Genomic DNA, 22920 nt, shown 5'->3' with positions numbered 1-22920 from the left:
ATGCTTATGAAATATATGATAGGGCATACTTTTCCCTTAATCTTTCTGAAACACTTTTAGAGAAAATTATGTAATAAAATGTTACATCTCCTTTTTGTTGCTGTCTTCCTGCTTTACTGTGGTGGTGATTATTAGTTAAGAGTATGAAAATATTGTTTGCAGTTAACTGTTTGCAGTTAATTGCCAGATGTTTTCACTTTCTTTTAGCCTTAGTTAGAGTTCATCCTGTTGTCATTATGCCTGCGTTACTTAGCAATACGAAAAGGCCTTTAATTAATATGACTGTAAGAAGAGGAATAGGGTTTTATCCTGAAACTCAGTCTTTTAGCTGTGGTGGTGTTAACTCTGCCAAAATTATACCACCCTGGCAAGAGGTGAAAAACATCAGTTTCTCATATCTTTTTGGCTTAGAACTTATTTGTGATTGCTCAAGGTCTCAGGAGAAGTGTGTTTAAGTCACTTGTGTATTCTGCACTATTCCTGGTCAGTTGTTGGTGAAGGATGGTTTCCCACCTGATTGTATGTTTGGCATCAGATTTGAACCCAAGGGTTGAAAGTCACATAAGTTAGAGTTTGTATATTAATGCTTTGTGCAAGAAATGTACATCATTGCTGGTTTCAAGAGACTTATTTTTAATTTTGGCCACTGAAATTGATATTTTGTTAATATATTTATTCTTTTATTATAATTCAATTATAATATGTAAAATTTTAGAATATATTTTAGTTATATATTTTACTATATAATTAAATTATACATTTATTATAATTTTAATATATTTTATTCTATTACATGGTTTATTAGTATAGTTTATATGGTTTTATAAAAGTCTTCTATGTGATTCAAAAACTTTAAAGGTAAAAATGTCAACGTTTTTAGTTGAAAGCATATTAAGACACACCTATTGATGATGTCGGTGAGTTGTGCTGATTTGGAAGGTGGGGTGATGAGATGACAGGGTTTGAGGACTTCCTGCCTGTGTGGCGTGCACCATTTTGATAAGTAGTGCGCTTGTCCTTGAAGCAGGCTCTAAGGTGGACGTTGTTACGAATGCCGTTTTACAGGCGAGGAATGGAACCTTAGGGAAGGTTGATTTATTGCCCCAGGCTCTACAGCTTGTAAGCAGCAGAGGGAGGATTCCGATCCAGACTCCCCAGTGTAATGCTAGCAGCTACTGTTTGCAGAGCAGGAAAGCCTGATATTTCAAAAAGAGCTTACTTTTCGTCTCATTGGATCTTTCAATACCGATGTGGAACAGTTAGCAAATATGTGACTTTCCATCCATCGTCACTTTAATTTAGGCGTTCGGTCTTGGTTAAAGTTGTTTATGTCATCCTTAAACGAGCATGTGTCTATGGTTTAGGGAGAAGGTTGAACGTAACAGTCTCAGATTCCTTAGCTGGGACCCACGGCTTTCCTGGAGTGGTTGCAGTGATGGGAGGTGTCGTTAATTCATTGTGCGGGTCTTCCTGTGGGGTCTCGGGATGCTTGGGGTGGCTCCCCTTTCTTAGAGACTGCCTGGGTTGTGTTTGTGGCTGAGTGGATTGTAGCGGGAGTGGGTTTCCTGGGAGATAGAGGATCTTCCTGCAGAAAGAGAGCTCAGAAACCTGCAGAAATGCGTGAAGGAGTCCGCTGCCTGACTCTAGGCGTTACCTACAGTAGAGGCTCTCAGGGAGAGCAGAATCAGGATGAGAGTTTGTCTGATGGTCTGGGTCTGGGGGGTTGGGACGTGGAGAGGCGGGTGGGACCTGGGTGGGGTCCACCGTGGGTAACTGTGACAGCGTCACACTTGGTCACACTCCTCCCCTCGATGTGTCCCTTGAAGTTCTGCTCCGAAGGAATTAGTTAGTTGACTCTGCATGATGAGCTGTTGAGGGTGTTCACTGTTCACTTCTTACTGATGCCTAACAGGGAGATGGCACTGGAGAATCACTTCAATTTAGGAGTTAATATATCTTTTAAAATATGTAGAAAGCAGCAAGTTTTTATCTTGGGCATTACCTTCCATTTAAAAAGTTTAGGGAATTTCCTGGTGGTCCAGTGGTTAGGACTCTGTGCTGAGGGCCTGGGTTCAATCCCTGGTCAGGGAACTAAGATCCCGCAAGCCGCCCAGTGCGGCCAAAAAAAAAGCTTAATAATTACTTCTTTGATGTTAGTTTCTAATATATTCCAGTTAAACTATTTTAGCAGACCTATTTTTTTTTTAACCCTGAACAAGAACTTGGAAAGCCCCTGCCTTCCCGGCAATTCTGCCTTGTTTCACTGAACCAAAATACAGTTACAGATGTAGAGAAGGAGCTATGAGATTTGGCACTAAATTCAAAGAAGATGAAAGGACAAGTTGAGTGACCAGTTTCCACTTCTGAAATTTATGAGGGACAGAAAATGAAGAAAAATAAAACCTTCAAGAAAGATTAAGTTCTTTTGAAAATGTGACTCAAATGAGACTCTAAAATATTATTCCAAATTTTGTTTATAGCCAGAAGAGATTTTTTTTGCAGATGCTTCAGAAGATTTGCTCTTAGATGTAAAACATTTATATCTGCTCGTACATCCGTTGCAGCTATTTTAGGAGACAGTTTTCTGTAAACTCACCAGAGGTTTCTGCAAACAAAGTTGAAGGACTTTGAATATATATATATTTTTTATTTATTTATTTATAAAATACATTTATTTAATTTATTTATTTTTGGCCGCGTTGGGTCTCTGTCGCTGCACAAGAGCTCTCTCTAGTTGCGGCGAGCGGGGGCTACTCTTCGTTGTGGTGCGCACGCTTCTCATTCAGTGGCTTCTCTTGTTGCGGAGCACAGGCTCTAGGCACGTGGGCTTCAGTAGTTGTGGCACGTGGGCTCAGTAGTCGTGGCTTGCAGGTTCTAGAGTGCAGGCTCAGTAGCTGTGGTGCACGGGCTTAGTTGCTCCGCGGCATGTGGGATCTTCCCGGACCAGGGCTCGAACCCGTGTTCCCTGCATTGGCAGGAGGATTCTTAACCACTGCGCCACCAGGGAAGCCCTAAATATATATCTATATATGCCCAGTTACATAGTCTAAAGGATAAGAATGGCTTTCTCTATGAGCTCCTTTGGTGAACGTTTTCTGATTCACTGTAGGACATGGCATGTTACTGCACATTCCATTGGATATTCAGTATAAAACCCCAAATTGAAAAATGTACAGGGAATTTCCTGGCTGTCCAGTGGTTAGGACTTGGCGCTTTTACTGCCGTGGTCTGGGTTCAATCCATGGTCGGGCAGCTGAGATCCTGCAAGCTTCGCAGCATGGCCAAAAAAAACCAAAAAAGATGTACAATACACATAATAACAAAGTAGTAGGCAAATATGTTAAGTCTCAGGTCAGTGAGGTCGCCTCTGAAAGTCTTGTAGGATTTAGGGGCTGGTGGAGCCAGAGCAGGAGCTGCTAGTGGTCCCAATAGAGAGGGTCCCCAACAGAACCAGTCGCCCTGCAGTCAGAACTCAGGAGATCAGACCCAGCAGCAGGTAACACAGCTTAGCGGTAGATCCCCGCACGACTGCCAGAGCATCTCCTGGGAACGTTGTCTGTCTGTCACGGGTGGACCCTTGTGGGTTTGTCTGAGGTGGAGTCCCGAGGCCCTTGGTGTCTCCCCTGGGCCTTCCCACACCTGCCCTGCCAGGCCTTGTGGTTGCAGCAAGAAGAGCTGCTTACGGTCCCTTCACACACACCACACTCTTCCTTGTCTTTGCCACTTCGGTTCCCTTTGCCTGGAAATCCCTGTCCTTGCCTCGTTGCCTGGTTAACTCCCAGGTGGATCCAGCTAATTGTGGCCAGCAGCAGTGCCCCTGTGCCCGTGGGGCCCCTCTGTGTTCTTCCGCCTGCCTGTGGCCACTGCAGTCATAAATGGGACATCCACTCTTTTTTTTTTTTCTGTCTTCTTCAGCAGACTGTGATCTTCCCGCTACACAGCAGGGAGATCCAGGTGACTGAAAGTAGGAGCTCAGTTAACAGTGTGGAATGAATCAGAGAGCCCTGGGCCCCATGGGGTACTGGAGAACCAGGCTGTCCGGGCCTTCAGTGTGGCCAGGCCCAGGCCCTGGCTGGCTACTCTCACTCCTTTGTGGAAGTGTGGATGGCACCTGTATTTTTTACCTTGCCGCCTGGCGGGTGCAAGCCTCTGGCCAAAAGGGGCTGGATCAGTGTGAGCTCATCGAACTTAAAGCACTGGTGCTGCCGACCAGCACAAGGTATCTTTTTTTTTTTTGTACTTGAGTATAGTCGATTTACAGTGTTGTGTTAATTTCTATTGTACAGGCAGGTGATTCAGTTATACACATATATACATTCTTTTTCATATTCTTTTCCATTACGGTTTATCACAGGGTGTTGAATATAGTTCCTTGCAGCGCAGCGTGTCTTTGCACTTGAAGTACAGCTCGGTGGTCCTCTGCCTTGGGAGCGTGCAGGCAGCACCTGGTTAGAGAGGGCTGCCTCCCGCGCCTGCAGGGACTGAGGTGTTCGCAGACGTTCAGGTGCTTGCAGTGCACGGCCCAGCAGGGTTGCTGTGATTTTGGAGACCGAGGAAGACTCTTCCTCCCTGGGCTCTTTCTGTTTATCTCTCGAGGTTTAGGAGGTGGAGGCTCCCTGGATGCCGGGCTGGCGCTGTTGCCAGATGGGAGGAATACGAGACTTGGCCGTCTCCGTCTGCTTTGGGTGAATGTACCAGGACTTGCTGGCCTAAGAACGTTTGTTATTAAAAACATTGCCTGAAGCCGGGGACTGACTTCCCTCGCTGTCACCAATGAGCAGTTTTCCTCCTCTCCGCTTCCACTGCCCCCGACGCAGACTGAAGCCTCCCAGGGTCCCACCCCCTGTTCTCTGTCAAACCTCAGTCCCTTCCTGTGCCCCAGCGTCCCCTCCCTGCCCGTGGCATCCCCGGCAGGCAGATGTAGGTATAGATCCAGTGGGCTGAGGCTAGGGGAGGAGAGTAGTTTCTTTTATGACCTGAAGTGTCCAGGTTTGCTCTGGGATTGGGTTTCTTCATTGAACCAGATCGGAGAATGGTGGCGAGGCTTTAGAATATTGGTGCGGTATTGTGGTGTGATGTGAGGAGACTTCTGTGTGCTTGACCAGGAATGCAGCATCCATGTGTAATCTCTTTAGGAAAATACGTTCCTAAGTCCCAACTGGCAGACCAGATTTTTAAATTTTAAGAATTTAGCACCCGACTGTGGTGACCTACATGGGTGGGATGGGGCGGGGTGGGGGGAGGTCCATGAGGGAGGGAATATACGTATACATACAGCTTATTCACTTTGTGGTACAACAGAAACTAACACAACATTGTAAAGCAACTCTACGCCAATAAAAAATTAAAATTAAAAAAAAAAATAATTCAGCACCCGATTCAGTAAGCTGATACTACCTTGAAGCCCAAAACAACCAGAAAATAATTTTACATCCCGAAGTGGGGGCATCAAAGAAAATACAAGACCATGGTTGACTTGGTAAGAATCATAAAATAGATGGCTCTGGAAGGTGACTCAGAGGTCACAGATTCCCACTCAGTGTTCATTCAGTAATCTAGATCCTGGTGGTGCGTGGGACATGTTCTGAGCACTTCCTATGAAAGGAAACCATTCTCCTCTACAAAAAGTAGTTATGACTTTTTCTTTTCTTACCCGGATGGATTACTTACTTTGTTAAATAGTTTTGGTTCTGAATGATTGAGACTTGGCTCTGTTTTCTGTAGAATGCGAGACAGGGGTCTAAATCTGGGTTAGCAAACTGGTTCCCAGGCCAGCCACCTGTTATTGTAAATAATTTATTGAAACACAGCCACGCCCACTCATTTATTCGTCATTGTCTGTGGTGGCTGCTTTTGAACTACAAGGCAGAGTTGAGTAGTTGCAGCAGAGACTTTATGGCCTGCAAAGCCTGAACTATTTACAATCTGGCCCTTTACACAAGAAGTCTGCCAACCTCTGGTCTAAATTTATCCTCTGTATGTATTTCCCCCAAACCACGCAGTTCCAGTTTGTAGAAGCTTGGATGGTTTAGTACTCAAAAATTATTTTTCTTGGTGCTTTCACATGTACGAAGTTTGAGCTTCCTGTGCTGTGTTCATCTAAATACCTTTTTATTTGTCTATTCTTAGATGTAGTGAGACTGGAAAATCTCACTAGTGTCCTAGATATTAAATTCTCTCAGAAAAGACTAGAATTTATGACCCACAGTATTCCAGATTTCGGAGGAAGGCTACTCTACTTGTGTGCGTACAAGACCGTTTCCTAAGAGAGCACAGGTGGCTTGGGTGAGCAGGGCTATTTCTTGTGATTCACCATCCGTGACTGTAGGTAATACTCATACAGAGTGAAAGCTTTACAGTTTTGTGGGCACATACTGACTATATCTGGATCTAATAGAAATAGATGAATTAAATACGTAATGAAGCATTACTTTTTATTTATCCTGGTGAAAAGTTTCAAGAATCCTCACAATGCAAATTATACCTTTTATTTATTTAATACATATGCTAATGATACATGTTTCATTCGTGAATTTCTTTTTTAATAATCAACTTATTGAGTTATTTATATGTAATTTGAGTACATTCTTATTCTGTAGGGAAGCTAATTTATATTACAGGAGGCATATATTAGACTATATGTATATATAGATAGATAGATAGATAGGTTTTTCACCTGTTCAGATTATCAGTCTAGACTGCTTTGTTTTTAAAGTCTTTGGTGCCTCTGGGTACTTGCATATTATAGGAATAATGTACAGTTCTGCAACTGCTTAGAACAGGCCATTCAGTCATACTTAGGGAATGTCTAGCTTTACACCATGTTCTTCCGTATGTATCTTTCTTTTATTCTGTAAATATTTATCAAATTGCATAGTGTTTGCTATGAGGGAGCTCCAAGTGTGAAATGTAATTCTTGCCTTATAGATGCTTATAGTTGGGTAGAAAAATAAAGGATAAATACTTTTAAAGCTAAAACTAGTTTGAGTTGGGTATGAAACAAGAGTCTCAGGAGCATCACAAGGTGTGAACGTAATTAAGTGCTAAGCGAAAGGTGCATTCAATTCAGATTTTAGCTCAGTACCTGTTGAGGCTCTGTGAATAAAGCGAGCAATAAAATATAGTCCAGCCTTATATCACGGGAGGATAGAGTGAAATTAAAAATTAAAATTGGGTTTGATACGTGGAAGAGAAGAATTAGACTTACATCTAAGGTACAGGATTTGAGCGTCACTGTTCCGTGGGACATCGGCAGGGGTGGGGAGATGCCAGGGAAGGCTGCACAGAAGAGATGCTACCTCATACTATCCAAAGAGGTATTTGGGGGGTGCACAAGAGGGATTTGCCCTGTGTGCAGACGAGCAGGAGGAGAATGGATATGTGGTACAAACCGTCACGGCTTTGCCAGGTGGCTGCCAGCACGTAGTACTGGAGGGTGATGCTCTAGGAAGGGGGTGATGGGAGGCTGGGACGGGTGAGGCGGGCAAGTCCAACGGCCTCATTCCCTGAAGCTGCAGAGAACGCCAGGTGGGCTTTAGGGAGAGAAGGGACACATTGAGATGTGTGTTTCCAGAGGTTCACTCATAGCTGTGTGGGATGTGGGCAAGAGAAGGAGAGGCAGGTGGCTGGAGAGCAGAAGGCCCACCAAGGACCTGAGAGCTGAGCTGGCTGGAGGGGGAAAGGGCGTGAATGGGCGTCCAGGAGAGGGAAGGCTGTCTCAGAAGAGCAGGGAGGAATGTGTCATGGTCTCCAGAAGATGTGGATTTGAGAGGCTTTGAATGGAAGGTTTATAAAGTCCCAGGAGATGTAGTCATAATGGTGGCTTGAGGATTAGATTGTGGACCGTCTCGAAAGCCAAGAAGTTTGGATTTTGCCTTACACATAAGGAGACGGTGCAGTGAAAACCCTGTTGCATCTGATCTCAAATACTGTGTCATCTCCCATTACAAAGGATGATCCTGCGTCCCCGCCCCCTGTAAGGGCAGCCCATCCATCTGCACGCTCCATCCAGCCCCCTGTTGACCACTCGAGGGTGTCACAGCCGCCCGCACTCGTCCACTCTCTCCTGCATCTTTCTCAGCATCATAAAGCTCTGCCCTGGTACCCTTATCCTAGCAAAGCAGCCTTCCTCACCCGCCTTCCCTACTGCCATTTTTTCTCTCCCTCCCTTTATAATAAATCTCCCTGGAATCGTTTTCTGTCCTTCTGTTTTCTGCCTCCTTCTCCTGTTTAGACTTTCGTCCCCCCATTCCACCAGAGCCACTCTTGCCAACCTGTCCAGTGCTTCCGTGTCCCTGAGTTCAGGGGCCTTGGGTTTCTCAGTTGGCGTCTTCGTTGACCTGCCTGAAGCACTCGTCTGCTCTGTCCTCCTAGAAGTGCTTTCTTTGCTGGGCCTCTTAAGCACTGTCTTCTCTTGGTTCTCATCCTGCCTCATCGATAGCTCTTCTTGGGCTTTATCATCTTATGAACGTTGACGTGTCCTTTGACTCTCAGACAGTTCTCATCCAGGCCCATGACTCAGAGTGGCATCTATGTCCTAGTGACTCACGGATCTGTATCTGCAGCCAGACCTCTCCCCTGAGATCCGGACTTGACGCTAACCACCTATTTATTTAACATCTCTGCTTAGATCTCCAGTGGGCTTCTCACACTTAACGTATCCAAAACGTAACTCTTTTGATCCCTCTCCTTCCCTAATCCTGCTTCTCCCCTGTTTTCCCAACTAGTAGCTGGTAACTCTGCTCCACCGATGCCCAGGCCAAAGAATTTGGAGTGATGACTGACCCCTCTTTTTCTCTTCTTTGTCACCTACATTCAGCCCATCCATACATCTACCCTGGAGGTACATACCAAATCTAACCACTTATCATCACCCTTTTTCCCAAGCCCAGGGCACAGGATCTCTCCTCTGCAGCCTGTGCCCTGGCTCCCTGCTTCCACACTTGGCAGCCGGGGTGACCCATCTAAATTGTGTCGGTCATATTGGTCCTCTGCTCAAACCCTTCAGTGCCCCCTCCTCGCACTCATGGACGATCCGGAGCCCTCACCATGGTGTGCAAGGCTCTGTTGTCTGCCCTCTGAGCTCCCCACCTGCTGTCTCCAGCCCTCACTGCATAGAAAACCGCAGAAAGGATGTGATCGGGCAGTTCCCCAGGGAAATATAAATGGCTCAGGAGTACGTGCCTAGATGTCCAGCGTCACTAGGCATTGAAGAGAAACAAAAGTGCAGTAGAATTTTTACCATTGACTTCGGCAGAGTTGAAGAATGTGACCTGGTGTTGAAGACTCCTGATGAAGAGACACCGACTTAGGTCACTGGTGTCCTTTTTGAGGACAGTTCGGCAAGAAGGGACACAGAGCCTTAACATTTTTACAACTTGAAAGTCTATTTTCAGAAATCTATCCAAAGGAAATAATTGGTTGACTATAGAAAATTTTATCTGTAAAAGTTGAAATAATCTAAATCATTAATAGAAGATATTTAAATGGATTATGGTCCATTTATACAATAGAATACGATGGTGGATTCAGAAGAATGTGGAGTCATCAAAATATGTGTAGCTATGTGTGCTTTACAAGCAAAAAATCAGGTGACAAATCAATATGTATAATACAGACTCATAAGTACACGTGAATCCGTGTATCCAGAAAAGACATGGGCAGGATATACAGCTAGAAATTGATAGTGGTTACCTCAGTTGGTGAGATTAGAAGCAATCTCATTGTCTTTTATTTTGCAATAACCATTTGTTATTTTCATAATTGGCAACAGTAAGAGAAAGAAAGTGAACGCTGCAGCATCTAGATGCATCGTATCACTTCACTTTGATATGGAAGCTGCCAGGCAGGAGTTCCTTCCGTTTCCCAATCCCTTCTTCACCCGCCCACCACTGGCCATGTAAGCATTGCACCTGTTTATGGGCAGAGCCTTATCTCTAGTCACACAGGAGGATGTGCTCTTCCTTCTGTGTGAGTCCCTCCCTGTCTCCCCACCTCTGTCCTCAGTGTTTTGTTTTGTTTTTTTTTGCGGTACGCGGGCCTCTCACTGTTGTGGCCTCTCCCGTTGCGGAGCACAGGCTCCGGACGCGCAGGCTCAGCGGCCATGGCTCACGGGCGCAGCCGCTCCGCGGCATGTGGGATCTTCCCGGACCGGGGCACGAACCCGTGTCCCCTGCATCGGCAGGCGGACTCTCAACCACTGCGCCACCAGGGAAGCCCAGTGTTTTTGTTTTTTAGAGGCTCTTACCAGGATTTAAACGTGCCCGCGTCTCACCCATCTTCCAGAAACAAGCAGTGCTTGCTCTCTGTCCAGGACTTTATGGTAAATTTGTTATTCTGTGAACACTTTGTAGCACATGCTCGTATTTTTCCAGTAGATAATTGTGTATTCAGTTATTTTTTTCTTTTATTCATTTACACAGTGACTATTTACTGAGTGTTTTCTGTGTGCTGAATGCCAGGGCTGTAAGGATGGATGACCCACAGCTTCTGTTTTCAAGGACCTTACAAGAGAGTGAAATTCCTCCTGAAATCAAAATAAAAAACTAAAAACAGAGTTCAGGGCTTTTCTTTGGAGGAAGAGGCACACCATATAAATAGGTATTTTATCTGTTAACTGAAAAATTTTTACCTTACTATCATTAGTCATTAGAGAAATGCAGATTAAACCACAATGAAATACCACTAGCCACCCTTGATAATGGCTATAATAAAATAAAATAAAACAAAATGGCAATATCAAGTGCTGGGAAGGCTGCAGAGCCATTGGAGCTCTTATCCATTGCTGGTGGAAAAACAGAGTACAGCCATCTGGAAAACACTTTGACAGTTTCTTATGTAATTTACCATAGGACCCAGTAATCCCATTCCTAGGTATTTACCCAAGAGAAATAAGATCATATGTTGACACCAGAACCTGTCCATGAATGTTTATACTGTATACTTTAATAATTTTCAAAAACTGGAAACAGCCTTGAAGTCCTTCACCTGGTAAGTGGTAAACAAACAGGGGTCTGTCCATACAACGGAGTACTCCTCTGCAGCGAGAAGCACGGACTACTGATGCACTCAATAGAGTTGCCGATGCGTGATGCCGAGTGAGAGATGCCAGGCTCACAAAACCACACACATTATACTGCATGGTCCCACGTACGTGACAAATGGAAAAAGCAAAACTGTAGGATGGAAAACAGATGAGTGGTTTTTAAGAGCTGGGTGTAGGAAAGAGGGGTTGACGCTAAAGGGGCACGTGGGAATTTGGGGGGTGATGGAACTGTTCTATATCTTGATTGCAGTAGCAGTTACTTAACTGTGTCCATTTCCCAAAACTCATTAAAAAGTGAATTTTACATTTCGTAAATTAATACCTCAGTGAACCTGACCTAAGATCTTTTTGAGGCAACAGAAAAAAATAATTTTTTTATATGAGCTATATTCACATGGTTCAAAAATCCAAATAATATGAAGGAATGCAGTTAAAAGCCTCATTATTTCTACCCTTGCCACCCTTGAAGTTTCTCTATGCCAGTATCATCGTATATGCATCTGTGTTCTCATTTTTACCTCTTTTTAACACAGAACACAGTTTATTAAGTTAATTTTCTGCACCGGTTCCGTCTCCATGTAATTTATGTTACAGTTCTTTTCATACCAGTGCTTTGAGATCTTTCATTCTTTTCTACTGCTTTATGGCAAGAATATTGTTTTGAGCACGTATCATTTATTTAACCATTTCTCCTTGGATGGACCCACATTTTTCCCCATCTTTTCCCCTTACACACAGGGCTGCAGTGAATAACCTTGTATGTACAGTCAGTTCTGCTGTAATGCCTGTGTTGAAAACACAGATTTGTTCCAATGTAGTTGATACATCAGGGAACAATTGAAACATAATGTGAATTCCGAGTTTGCTCGTGTGATTCCATCCCTGAGAAACACTAGATGATCATTAAACTGTGCAACAGAGTTGTGTAGGAGTCCATCCGGCACACTTGTGCACACACCTTCTGCCTTCACCAGTGACCTCATCTCCCCGTGGGCTGAGTCACACAGGTCCACACCTGGTGTTACAACTTCCCTCCAATTTCAGATAACCCTCCTTACACCACTTCACAGAAACTCAAGCAAGCCCCCTGGCGCTCACTTCCACAAGCAAACTGAAGGTCTTTTTCGAGGTAAAGTGCCACATTTTTTGCAGCACCTAATATGTGTTTCTTAACCGTTTAACATGTGCAAATCCATGCTAGTTTAGTTTTTTATTAAATGGGTCATTGGCAGTTTTTGAAAGTTATGCCCTGAACTTCACTGTTGCTGGAAGTCTTGTGGGTTTTGTTGCCTGATTCTGCATAGTTCAATGATTTAGAGCACGTGTTCTATGTATGTTGTGTTAAATCAGAACTGACTGTACCATGTGCGGGTTTATCTGTAGAATAGATTCCCAAGTGGAAGGGTCCAGGGTTTTAGGAGTTAAATTCTGAGGGATTGCTGCTGTGGTAGGCGTAAATTATGCAGTTGGTTTGATTTTCCTTTTTCATAGAAACCGCTATGATAAGAGCTGAAGGATGTGTGTCAGCGTGCTTTGGGAATAACTTCGCTCCCGTTTAATCTTAAACTTGCGGCTGTTCCTGGACGTGTGCTGGTTGTCAAGGAGGCCCTGTGCGTGTTGGTGTGAGGCAGATATCTCGTGGAGGAGGGAATCGCAGAAGAGATGGAGATGCGTGGGTGTCTGGCCAGATGGGAGTGTGAAGTTGTGGCTTTTCTCCCTCTAACTTCTTCAGAGTCACCTGAGACAGAGGCCTTCAAGCCAAGAGACAGGAAGGGACTGGTTATCAGCATGGAAATGTCTGATCGTGAGAGCGCCCACCTCCACCAAGTGCCATCCGAAAAGAATGGCTCTCAGAGGCATTTTAAATCCCAGAGCTCAGACCTGAGCCCAGGGCTGGGGCATGTAGAACAAAGGAGTTTGTTTGGTAAGAGCAGTTAATAATAATGCTTTCTTCCCTACAGGACACAAAAGTAAAAGAGTCAGAAATTGGAGATGAGGGAGACAGTTCAGGAGGTGTGCCCACGTGTTTTATTTGATATTTTGCTCTAACGTTTTAGCAGAATTTTCAGACCCTTCCAGCTTATTAGTTCACTGTTTCTTTCAAGAGTTCTATTTAAAAACAAAATAATTTATAATTCATAAATTTCTTTTCTGATTTTAGTTAACTATAAAGAGTGCACTTAAGGCCCTGGTTCTGTTGATATCAGTTTATGCAGCCTTGGAGCCAGCAGAAGTAAAGGACATTAAAAGTCTTGAAAACAGAATGATGATAGACTTTTACACTTTTTTTCCTTTTTTTAAAAGTTAATTATTTATTTGTTTTTGGCTGTGTTGGCTCTTTGTTGCTGCGCGCGGGCTTTCTCTAGTTGCGGCGAGCGGGGGCCACTCTTCGTTGCGGTGCGCGGGCTTCTCACTGAAGTGCCTCCTCTTGTTGCGGAGCACGAGCTCTAGGCGCAAGAGCTTCAGTAGTTGGGGCACGTGGGCTCAGTAGTTGTGGCTCGCAGGCTCTAGAGCGCAGGCTCAGTAGTTGTGGCGCACGGGCGTAGTTACTCTGTGGCATGTGGAATCTTCCCGGACCAGGGCTTGAACCCGTGTCCCCTGCATCGGCAGGCGGATTCGTAACCACTGTGCCACCAGGGAAGTCCTACACTTTCTTAATACTGTTTTTTCCCATGTTTGTTTGATTAAAAATTGCTCCCTGTGTCATAAAGTAGCAGTATGAACTATTATAATATTGAAGATACAAGTTATGAAGATAAATTAGGCAAAGCACCTTTAAACAAGTTAGTATTTAAAATTTAACAAAGAAGAAAGTCATTTGTCTTGATAGGTATTGTGAACATGGCAGGTTTGATCTGGAAACTGGAGTTTAACTTGTAGTTTTCTTGTCGCCAGTGATTTTGAAACCTTGCCCCACTGTTTTGAGATTGCACAGTTCATTTCTGCAATTTTTTTTCATAAAGATGTTGAAAAAGAGTATCGTCAACTCTTTTTGAAAATAATAATTATTGATTTAGCTAAACTGCTCTTCATTTATTTTATTATCTTCTGAGGATTTCTTTATTGATATTTCTCTATTACAATTTTGATTTGATATTAATATAACTACACAGTAACAAGAAGTAGAATATTAAAATCTTCACCATAATAGAAAATCCAGTCTGCATGTCTCTGAGGTCTCTGCCCTGTTCTGTGCTTAGAAAGATACACTTCCGTTGTCTCCCTCCTTTATGATTATTTGCTACAACTGTCTTGCTTTTAGAAAGATGTCTTATGTTTCAGCTCTCCCAGGTGATCTTAACATTGTCCATCTTATATGTACAGAATTCAACAGGAGTTAGGTATTTGTAGATGTTAAAAACCTTTATTGAAACATAGTAGAACTCTTCATAACTGACTGTTCTTGACTTAAAGTTTTATTGTAAAAGAAACCTCTTATTCATTCTCTGGCTACATATGCTAATAAAAGAGACTAGGGATGGCCTATTCAATGTGATCGAAAATTTTTATGAAGGAGAAGGGACAGGATATCTCAGGCACTAGTTGGTCACTTGCTTTGTTGTGTCTTTTTTTCCCCAGAGATGATTCTTACAGTCTGGGATACATGATGTATATGCATATATCCCGGGGATATGCTTAGGAAAGCAGTACGAGCAATGGTACGACTTTCATCTTTAACTTGGAGAAGGAACTTCCTCCTTTGCCTTTGTCTGGGTTCAAGACCTTTTCAGCGTCCGCCGGACTGATTTGTTTTATTTAAAAGATTGTGTTTTCCACTTTTTAAAAAATGAAACTTGGACATGTAACTTTCTTATTACTAATAAAGTAACACATATTGAGGATTTCTCTGTGTCCCAAGCACTGTGCTAGCCCTTCAGTGGCCCCCTTCCCCCAGCACTCTCTCTGAGGACGGCACTGCTGTGATCCCCACTTGACAGCTTGGGGAGTGGGTGTTTATGGAGGTTGGGACACTTTCCCCCATCACATGGTTAGTGAGTGGTGGAGAAAAGGTGCCAGCCCATCTCTGGGACTCCTCTCAGCCGCCTGAATAGAATTGCTTACCAGATTGAATAAGGATGTGTTTGTCAGGTGATTAATGTAAAAATAATTTTTTAGAAAACATCATTTCTTTATCACTTAGGTCACAGTTGCTTGCTTATCTCTTCTTACTGCCAAAGTAGTAACACAATTTCACGTGAGAACGTATTCCTTCTTCATCCCCATTTTTTACGAGGGCTGATGAGCCAAATTTGTTTCATTCACGAGGCGAACAGTTCTTTCTTGATTTCATTTCCTTGTGATGTGACATTACTTCCAGACTGCAGTGCGTATCATGCCCAAACAATTTGTGTTAAATGTTAAGCCACCAATTTGACTTCAAACGTTCCACATGGGAATCTGTTGAATTAACATTATGTCTTAGCCAAAGTGGGAAACTTTGACTTTTATCTCTCTCTCTCTCTTTTTTTTTTTTTTTGTGGTACGCGGGCCTGTCACTGTCGTGGCCTCTCCCGTTGCGGAGCACAGGCTCCGGATGCGCAGGCTCAGCGGCCATGGCTCACGGGCCCAGCCGCTCCGTGGCATCTTCCCAGACCGGGACACGAACACATGTCCCCTGCATCGGCAGGCGGACTCTCAACCACTGCGCCACCAGGGAAGCCCAGATTTTTATATATCTCTTGATCGTGCTCTCTTGCTTTCTCAGTGTCCCTCCCCTGCACACACACACACACACACTCTACATACACCAACAGGCAATATCCCCAAAGTGGTTTCAAACTTGTGTTCTTGAGATAACCAAATGGTATCATTTAAAACAAAAAGCATTCTTGGAAAACTCTTTCCTTATTTAAGCAATAATTAGTTATTAGGGGGAGAAGCTAAAATGTTTAAAATTAGCCAGAGATGTAATTTAAAATGGCATATTGGAGAAGGAAACCTGTTCTTTCTGGATATAACAAATTAACTAATGGCTTTATTTGGTATCTGCTGAAGATTGTTTTTCTAGGTTATCTGTTTTTTAAAAATAACGTCTCTTACGCAAAGAAAATTTATGTAATGTTTTCTTTTCAGCTATCTGGGTGTTTGTGTTCAATCAAAACAATAAGTCTTTTTAAGGAAAAAAATAGTTTTTTAGTCTTATGATAAAGTGTGTTCTCTAGAAATGAACCCCTCCATGATTACTCCAGCCCTGCCCACCCTTTCTGTTACGTTTTTTTTTAAATTGATGGATTGATTGATTGATTTTTGGCTGCACTGGGTCTTTATTGCTGCGTGTGGGCTGTTCTCTAGTTGCGTTGAGCAGGGGCTACTCTTCACTGTGGTGCCCAGGCTTCTCATTGTGGTGGCTTCTCTTGTTGCGGAGCACTGGCTCTAGGCGCGTAGGCTTCAGTAGTTGTGGCTCACAGGCTCTGTAGTTGTGGCGCACAAGCTCTAGAGCGCAGGCAGGCTCAGTAGTTGTGGCGCACGGGCTTAGTTGCTCCGTGGCATGTGGGATCCTCCCAGACCGGGGCTCAAACCCGTGTCCCCTGCATTGGCAGGCTAACCACTGCACCACCAGGGAAGTCCTCTGTTACACCTTTAAAATCTTCTAGTCTTGTTACTGTATTGCTAAACAGCAGTGATACTTAGACTCTTACAAAAGAGTTTTTAATTTGTAAAGTGTTCCCGTTTTTGTTCTCTCAAGTGTCTTTCTTTCTTTTTTCTCCTAATAAAGCAAATGAAGAAGCACCCCTGCCGCCAGTGTGACAAGTCTTTTAGCTCATCCCACAGCCTGTGCCGTCACAACCGGATCAAGCACAAAGGCATCAGGAAAGTTTATACCTGCTCGTAAGTCGTGATTTCTAATGTGGGAAGCACAGTGAAAGGATTAGCCTGGAACTTCTCGAAGGTTTTTCCCATTTCACCATTAACTTTTCATTTTCCCATTCTCTGCTCCATGGTGTATGGATTTCCTTTCGGAATTGTATTTTGTTTTGACAGACCATTCTTGCTTGGTTTGTAACACTTAACAATATTAAAATAAAAAGGAGCAGCCCCTTGCCCACCCTTTGTATGTTCTTATCTGTTACCTTTGTTCTTTTTTTTTGGCCACACAGTTTGTGGGATCTTAGTTCCCCGACCAGGGATTGAACCCGGGCCCTCAGCAGTGAAAGCACAGAGTCCTAACCACTGTACTCCCAGGGAATTCCCACCTATGTTCTTATCCATTATATAGAGGTAGGCGTTTTATTACTGAGAATTTTGGAGAAGTGGCTCACGGGCAGGTAGGTGCACGGTTGAATGAGATGCTCTTCGGTCTCTTACACACAGGGAGTTGGCAGCATCAGTAAGCCGTTTGGTCTGGTAGATGTACTCAGGGTTCCGAGCAGGCCGTGGTGGGGCCAGTCATGGAGTCATCCTGGGCTGGACGTTTGCCCCTCGGCTGCAGTGCATCCCTCATCTCAGCACACGCTGTTGGTTAGAGACCAAATTCAAGGAACTGAGTGGGCCACCCCACTGAGTGGACAGTCCATGAGACTCTTTGTGTATGAAGGTCAACGATTGTCATATTATTATTAGTGAGAAAGCTTTCTCACCCACTCAGAACATGCCTGAAGTGAGGTGATGTAACAGGGTTACTTACTTTAAGGCACTTCCCATAAAAGAGGACTAAACGACACAGAAGCCATACAGCCAGCGTGTGGCCGTGATGAAAGCAGGACTCCGTGTACCACGTGCCTGAGGGAACGTGAGAAAGTCAGCTACCAGATCGCCGGGGCTTTGCTGTGTCTTGGTTAGGTAGGGAATGTTTCTTGGGTAGGAAAACAGGGACCCTCCTTCCGTGAAATTGAAGCTGGGAGTGATTTTGGTGAGATGAGAACATTCTGTAAATACAGTCTGTATGTTGAGACTGCATTGAAAGAATCAGTGAATTTAGGAGGAAACCCTGGGCTGAGAAAATGGAAAGCAATGCTGGCGTGGATGGCACAGTCCTTCCTCTAACGGGGGTGTTCGTTTCCTCGTGAAGTGACTGTAAGGCAGTAAGACGCCGGGATTGTCCAGCTATTTCGTCTGTTCTTTGGTGTCGGTGCTGACTCCCACTGCTGCCCCACAGAGCGTCTCTAACATGACACCAGAATTGGGAGCCAATCATTATAAAATGCTTAGAAGCCTCTCTGAAGACAGCAAATTTGGTTCTTCATAAGCCGTGAGGCACTTTCCATCCACCTTCGCTGCAGTGGTATTCTTGATGTCTGGCTTAAGAGTATCTGTAATCACCATGGTCATTAACTTTCGTTTACCTGTGTTTGGCCTGTTTGATTAAGAAAATGATAAATTCATATCTTCTAAAGAACAACTGTAATCGTAATTAACATAATTTTGCACACGCTGAAATGACAGTTTAAATAATTGACCTGTCTTGGATATCTGTTCACAGTTTTCTACATTTTAATCGACTGACTGAACACATGTATTTGAGCGCTGCGGTTCTAACCATGCATATTGCATTTGTGCTTTGATGAGGAATTTGACGGGGAGACAGTCTGTCTTGTCTGTGTTACGGCAGAGTGGACAGGAATCGTTAACACCAGCGTGAAGGAGTCAGGCACGGACTTTCTTCCTATCAGAGTGTCTCATGACGTAAATTCTGAGGGAACCGTCTGAGTCACTGGAAAGGAAACTTTTGAAATTTAATGTTCTCCATGTTAAAAATTACAGCCATCTAGAATAACGAATCAAGTAATACTTTAACCAAACTCAGAAAATAAATACTCCATCTGACCCAAATTAGGCTGATCCTGTAAGGACACAAAAACTGATAGAAAACTTTTAACAAAAGCTGCAAGAGTTTTTTTTTTTCCCCCACCAATTGGAAACTATGATCATAGCAAAATTACTCTTTCGCTTTGGACCAGTGGTACTCATGCAGACGACCCTGGCCCCTCTGAGCGGGGCTGTCGGCCGGCTGAGGGCTTTCAGCAGTGAATGTGCGCCTCAGTGAGTTCCTTTAAAGCAAGTAGGTTATTTCCTTGTCTTTTTCCTCACAGGCACTGCCCAGACTCCAGGCGTACCTTCACGAAACGGTTAATGCTGGAGAAACACATCCAACTCATGCACGGAATTAAGGATCCTGACTTGAAAGAAATGACAGAAGCCACCAATGAGGAGGAAGCAGAAATAAAAGAAGATACCAAGGTCAAACACTGCACGTGTTCTCTTTACAGTGAAGTTGTGTTGACTTGCTTTTGCCATTTTTTTTTTGCATTTAAATTATTCTACGGTTACACAGTTCTAAAAATTCACACTGTGCCTAAAACTTTAAAATAATAGGGAAGCTCTCTCTGCACTCGTTCTGAGCTTTCATCTTGCTCCTAAAAGGTTAACCGTTATTAAGTTTCTTCTGTATCCTTCCAGACACAACTTTAGGGATTGATCTACTTACATATAAAATGTTATGCTGACTCACAGAAGTGGTCTCTCAGCCAGGAGATTGTATGAATCTAGACTCCTCTTCATTGGCAGTATATTGGTTGTGAGAGGTGCCTAATCAAAATTGATTCCATTTAGCTTCTCTTTGTACTGATAAAGGATTAAGATAAGATCCGTAGATAGTGCCTTATCAGTAGGTAGTGAACTTGAAGCAGACAACAGAACGTATACTAACCTGAGTACACGGTGTGTGTGTCGCAAGTGCTGTTGCAGTAAAGCAGACACTTAGGAGACCTGCCGTCTTTGGCCCTGTGCTGCATCTGGAACGTTCCTGGGTAAAAGCCTGTGTGTGCTTTCAAGGAGTTCATCATTGAAATCAGAATACAAGTCAGACTCGTGTCGCATTAAATTGTAACCCTTTCCCTCAAGTGATGGGGAGGCGGGGATGGAATTAAAGAATGTACGTGCAGGAGCAGCCCTAGGTCAAGGCGGAAAAGCAGGACGGCTGCAGAGCTGGGAGGACAGGGCGGCGCCTCGTCTTGGCTTTTTAGAGAGCTGGAAGGGAGGGGATTTGATGAGGCCAGAGGGGAAGGGGTGGGAGGAAGGTGAGTGGGCAGGAAAGGGCGCTTAGGAGACCCGGTGAGGCTCAGGTGGCTCCGCCTGAGTCTCGGGAGAAGCACAAGTGCGGACATCTTCTCCTCCACGAGGTGCTTTTCAGTCCGCCCGCCCCCTGCCTCTCCTCGGCCTCATCTGCACACTCACCTGGTCGCCCTGCCCCGGCCCCCCTGGCCGGCCTCCTGGCTCAGGCTGTCCCTGCCACACTGCACGCTGGCTCCTTCGTGGCTCTTCGTCACTCCATTGGCGCCTGTGTCCCACGAGGGCTGGGACCTGTCTGTCCTACCAAGCCGGCTGTTGGAGGATGCCTGGTCATCCCGGAGCTGAGTCCACCTCTGTTGGGGGGCTGGAAGGCACGACCCTTGGGTGGGGCGGCAGCCACGCAGCCGTAAGGAGCCCGCACCCCCCCGCTCCTGGGACACGTTTCCCCGCAGCCCCAGAGCCCGCGAGCACCGACCGCCCGTCACCCGCCCAGAGACCGGTTTTCAGTGCGTCACCCGCTCTGTTTTTCTCTCCAAGGTTCCCAGTCCCAAGCGGAAGTTGGAAGAACCCGTTTTAGAGTTCAGACCTCCCCGAGGAGCCATCACGCAGCCCCTGAAGAAGCTGAAGATCAATGTGTTCAAGGTGCACAAGTGCGCCGTGTGCGGCTTCACCACGGAGAACCTGCTGCAGTTCCACGAGCACATTCCACAGCACAAGTCAGACGGCTCGTCCCACCAGTGCCGCGAGTGCGGCCTCTGCTACACGTCGCACGTCTCCCTGTCCCGGCACCTCTTCATTGTCCACAAACTGAAGGAGCCGCAGCCAGCGGCCAAGCAGAACGGGGCCGGCGAGGAGAGCCAGCAGGAGAACAAGCCTGGCCCAGAGGACGCGCCGGCCGACGGCCCCGTGTCGGACAGAACGTGCAAAGTGTGTGCAAAGACGTTCGAGACGGAAGCTGCCTTAAACGCCCACATGCGGACCCACGGCATGGCCTTCATCAAATCCAAAAGAGTGAGCTCAGCGGAGAAATAGCCGCGCACCCTTCCCGCCGAGAGGCCCGGTCCACGTTGGAAGCAAAGAGACAGTTTTCTTACAAAAAGTTGGCAGTTATCATAGAGTTAACAGTACTGTCTAGGCTGTTGCAATATATCCTCCTTCCACTCCCTTCTCCGCCTCCTCCTGTATATCCTCCTCGATTAAGTATTAAAACAGTATTTGAGTTGAAAAGAGTTTGTATATATTTAAATGAATAACTTTTTATACTCTTTGTTACATGTTTATATCAGTATTTAGTGGAAAATGTTTTGAAGTTTTTTTTTGTTTCGTTCTTGGTTTTTTTTTTTTTTTTTTAATTTGAGTTAGAATTTTTCTTTTTGTACTGTTTCTTTAAAACAGTTCTTAGTATCAGGGGCAGTTCCTGAATTCAAATAAACCATTTTGTATGTCACAGATTTGAATGGGTTAACTAATTACAGGCTACGATAATGCCTTTTTTAGTGTTTTTAATTTTTAGAATTCACTACATAAATCGTAGGTGATTGTAGGTCTCAAAAACACTAGGGACTTTTAAGTGTCTTAGCACTATCCTCAACGTGCCTGCTCCGCCAGGGGGTGCCGGCCCCGTCAGGACCGCAGCCCGGCGTGTGGCGTCTTCTCCAGGCCAAACTGTGTCGAAAGCAGCCTTGCAGGTCGCTTCTTTCTCAGTGGGGGGATGAAAACTTGGGCCAGAGATCCAGTAAGGAACGTGGATTGATTCCATCTCAGAACGGGGAAGAAGGATATCCTAAAGGGAAGACACGGGGGTGCGGGGTGGCTGGGGGCCGCGGTGGCTTTCTGGGCCGATTTGCAAGGCTGACTTCTAAAGAGCACAAGGAGATACAGCAGCGAAAGGGCTGGACTACTGTCAAAGTTACAAATACGTAGTTAGACCAATAGATTTATATAGTCAAGCTTTTGTCATGTAATTTATTAACTATTGCAAAGACACAACTAAAAATATCAAGTATTTCTCTGGCTCTTGACAGGAAAAAAAAAAAATCACAATTGACTTAACCCTTTGCTGTCTAAAGAGTTGGCGTTTCCTGTTCAGGGTGCTACTGCCATACGTCCTGGTACTTAGACTTGGGATGCACAACTTCCACCTTATTGATGCAGCAGCCGGCATGTCGCAATTGGCCGTTCGAGTCAGCACTGAGCCACCTGGGTTTATTAGTTCAGCCATTTAAATAAGTATCTTTAACATCGGTAGTTCCGCTTTCTTAGTGCAGCCGAGGTACTCTTCTGTCCCTTCCAAACGTTTCTAGTTCTCTGGGAGAGTTATACTTTTTGGTTTTGTGTTTTGTGTTTTCTTTTGCATTTTATATCTTGTATTTATCCCTAAACATGTTTTGTACTTTTTTTTTTTTAAGAGAAGAAATTCTTTTGTGTATATATAGATATACTTGCATGATATACTGTAGTCAACGTTCGGTTCCTCAGAAGGTCTTGCTGCTGTCAGGTGTCATGCACTAACCATATCCATCCTAACTGTATTAAACACATTTCATATGTAAATAAACGTGGGACATTTGGCCCTTGTGCTTCCGTGAGAGAGTTATTGATGGTGGGTCGCTGACATCTTCATGCAGTTTAGGGAGTGATTCATTGCAGGGCTGGGCTACGGGGTACTGCAGAATTCTCCCTGCTCAGGAGAGCGGCATATTCATTCTTGTTAGCAATCAGCTAACATATCGACTCCATCAGTACATCGGTATAACCCGAGGGTGTGATGAAGTACGCCTCAACTTGAAATTCAATTGCTGTTACTTGTTATATTTATACTTGTATTGCTCTTAAGTTGTATTCATAGCACTTTTCATATGTTTCTG

General features: G+C 44.5%; 1 protein-coding gene across 10 annotated transcripts in view; it reads left to right on the top strand.

The window, feature by feature from the left end:
- Positions 1–22632, top strand: part of ZNF532 (zinc finger protein 532) — a 109610-nt gene extending 86978 nt beyond the window's left edge. For 5 of the 10 annotated variants that reach the window (XM_067698940.1, XM_067698939.1, XM_067698936.1 and 2 more), the window contains 4 exons: positions 16118–16147; positions 16761–16873; positions 19075–19222; positions 20591–22632. In XM_067698940.1, coding sequence (XP_067555041.1) covers positions 16118–16147; positions 16761–16873; positions 19075–19222; positions 20591–21085 — 786 coding nt within the window. In that variant the 3' untranslated portion in view covers positions 21086–22632. Of the gene's footprint in view, positions 1–3915; positions 4158–10421; positions 10576–12776; positions 12965–16117; positions 16148–16760; positions 16874–19074; positions 19223–20590 lie in introns of those variants that run through there. The other 5 variants (XM_067698935.1, XM_067698934.1, XM_067698941.1 and 2 more) reach the window with 5 other exon arrangements.
- The last annotated feature ends 288 nt before the right edge of the window (positions 22633–22920 follow it).

The sequence above is a fragment of the Pseudorca crassidens genome, chromosome 12 (genome assembly GCF_039906515.1).
Source record: "Pseudorca crassidens isolate mPseCra1 chromosome 12, mPseCra1.hap1, whole genome shotgun sequence".
Taxonomy (NCBI): domain Eukaryota; kingdom Metazoa; phylum Chordata; class Mammalia; order Artiodactyla; family Delphinidae; genus Pseudorca; species Pseudorca crassidens.
This window is presented reverse-complemented; position numbering and strand designations above follow the sequence as displayed.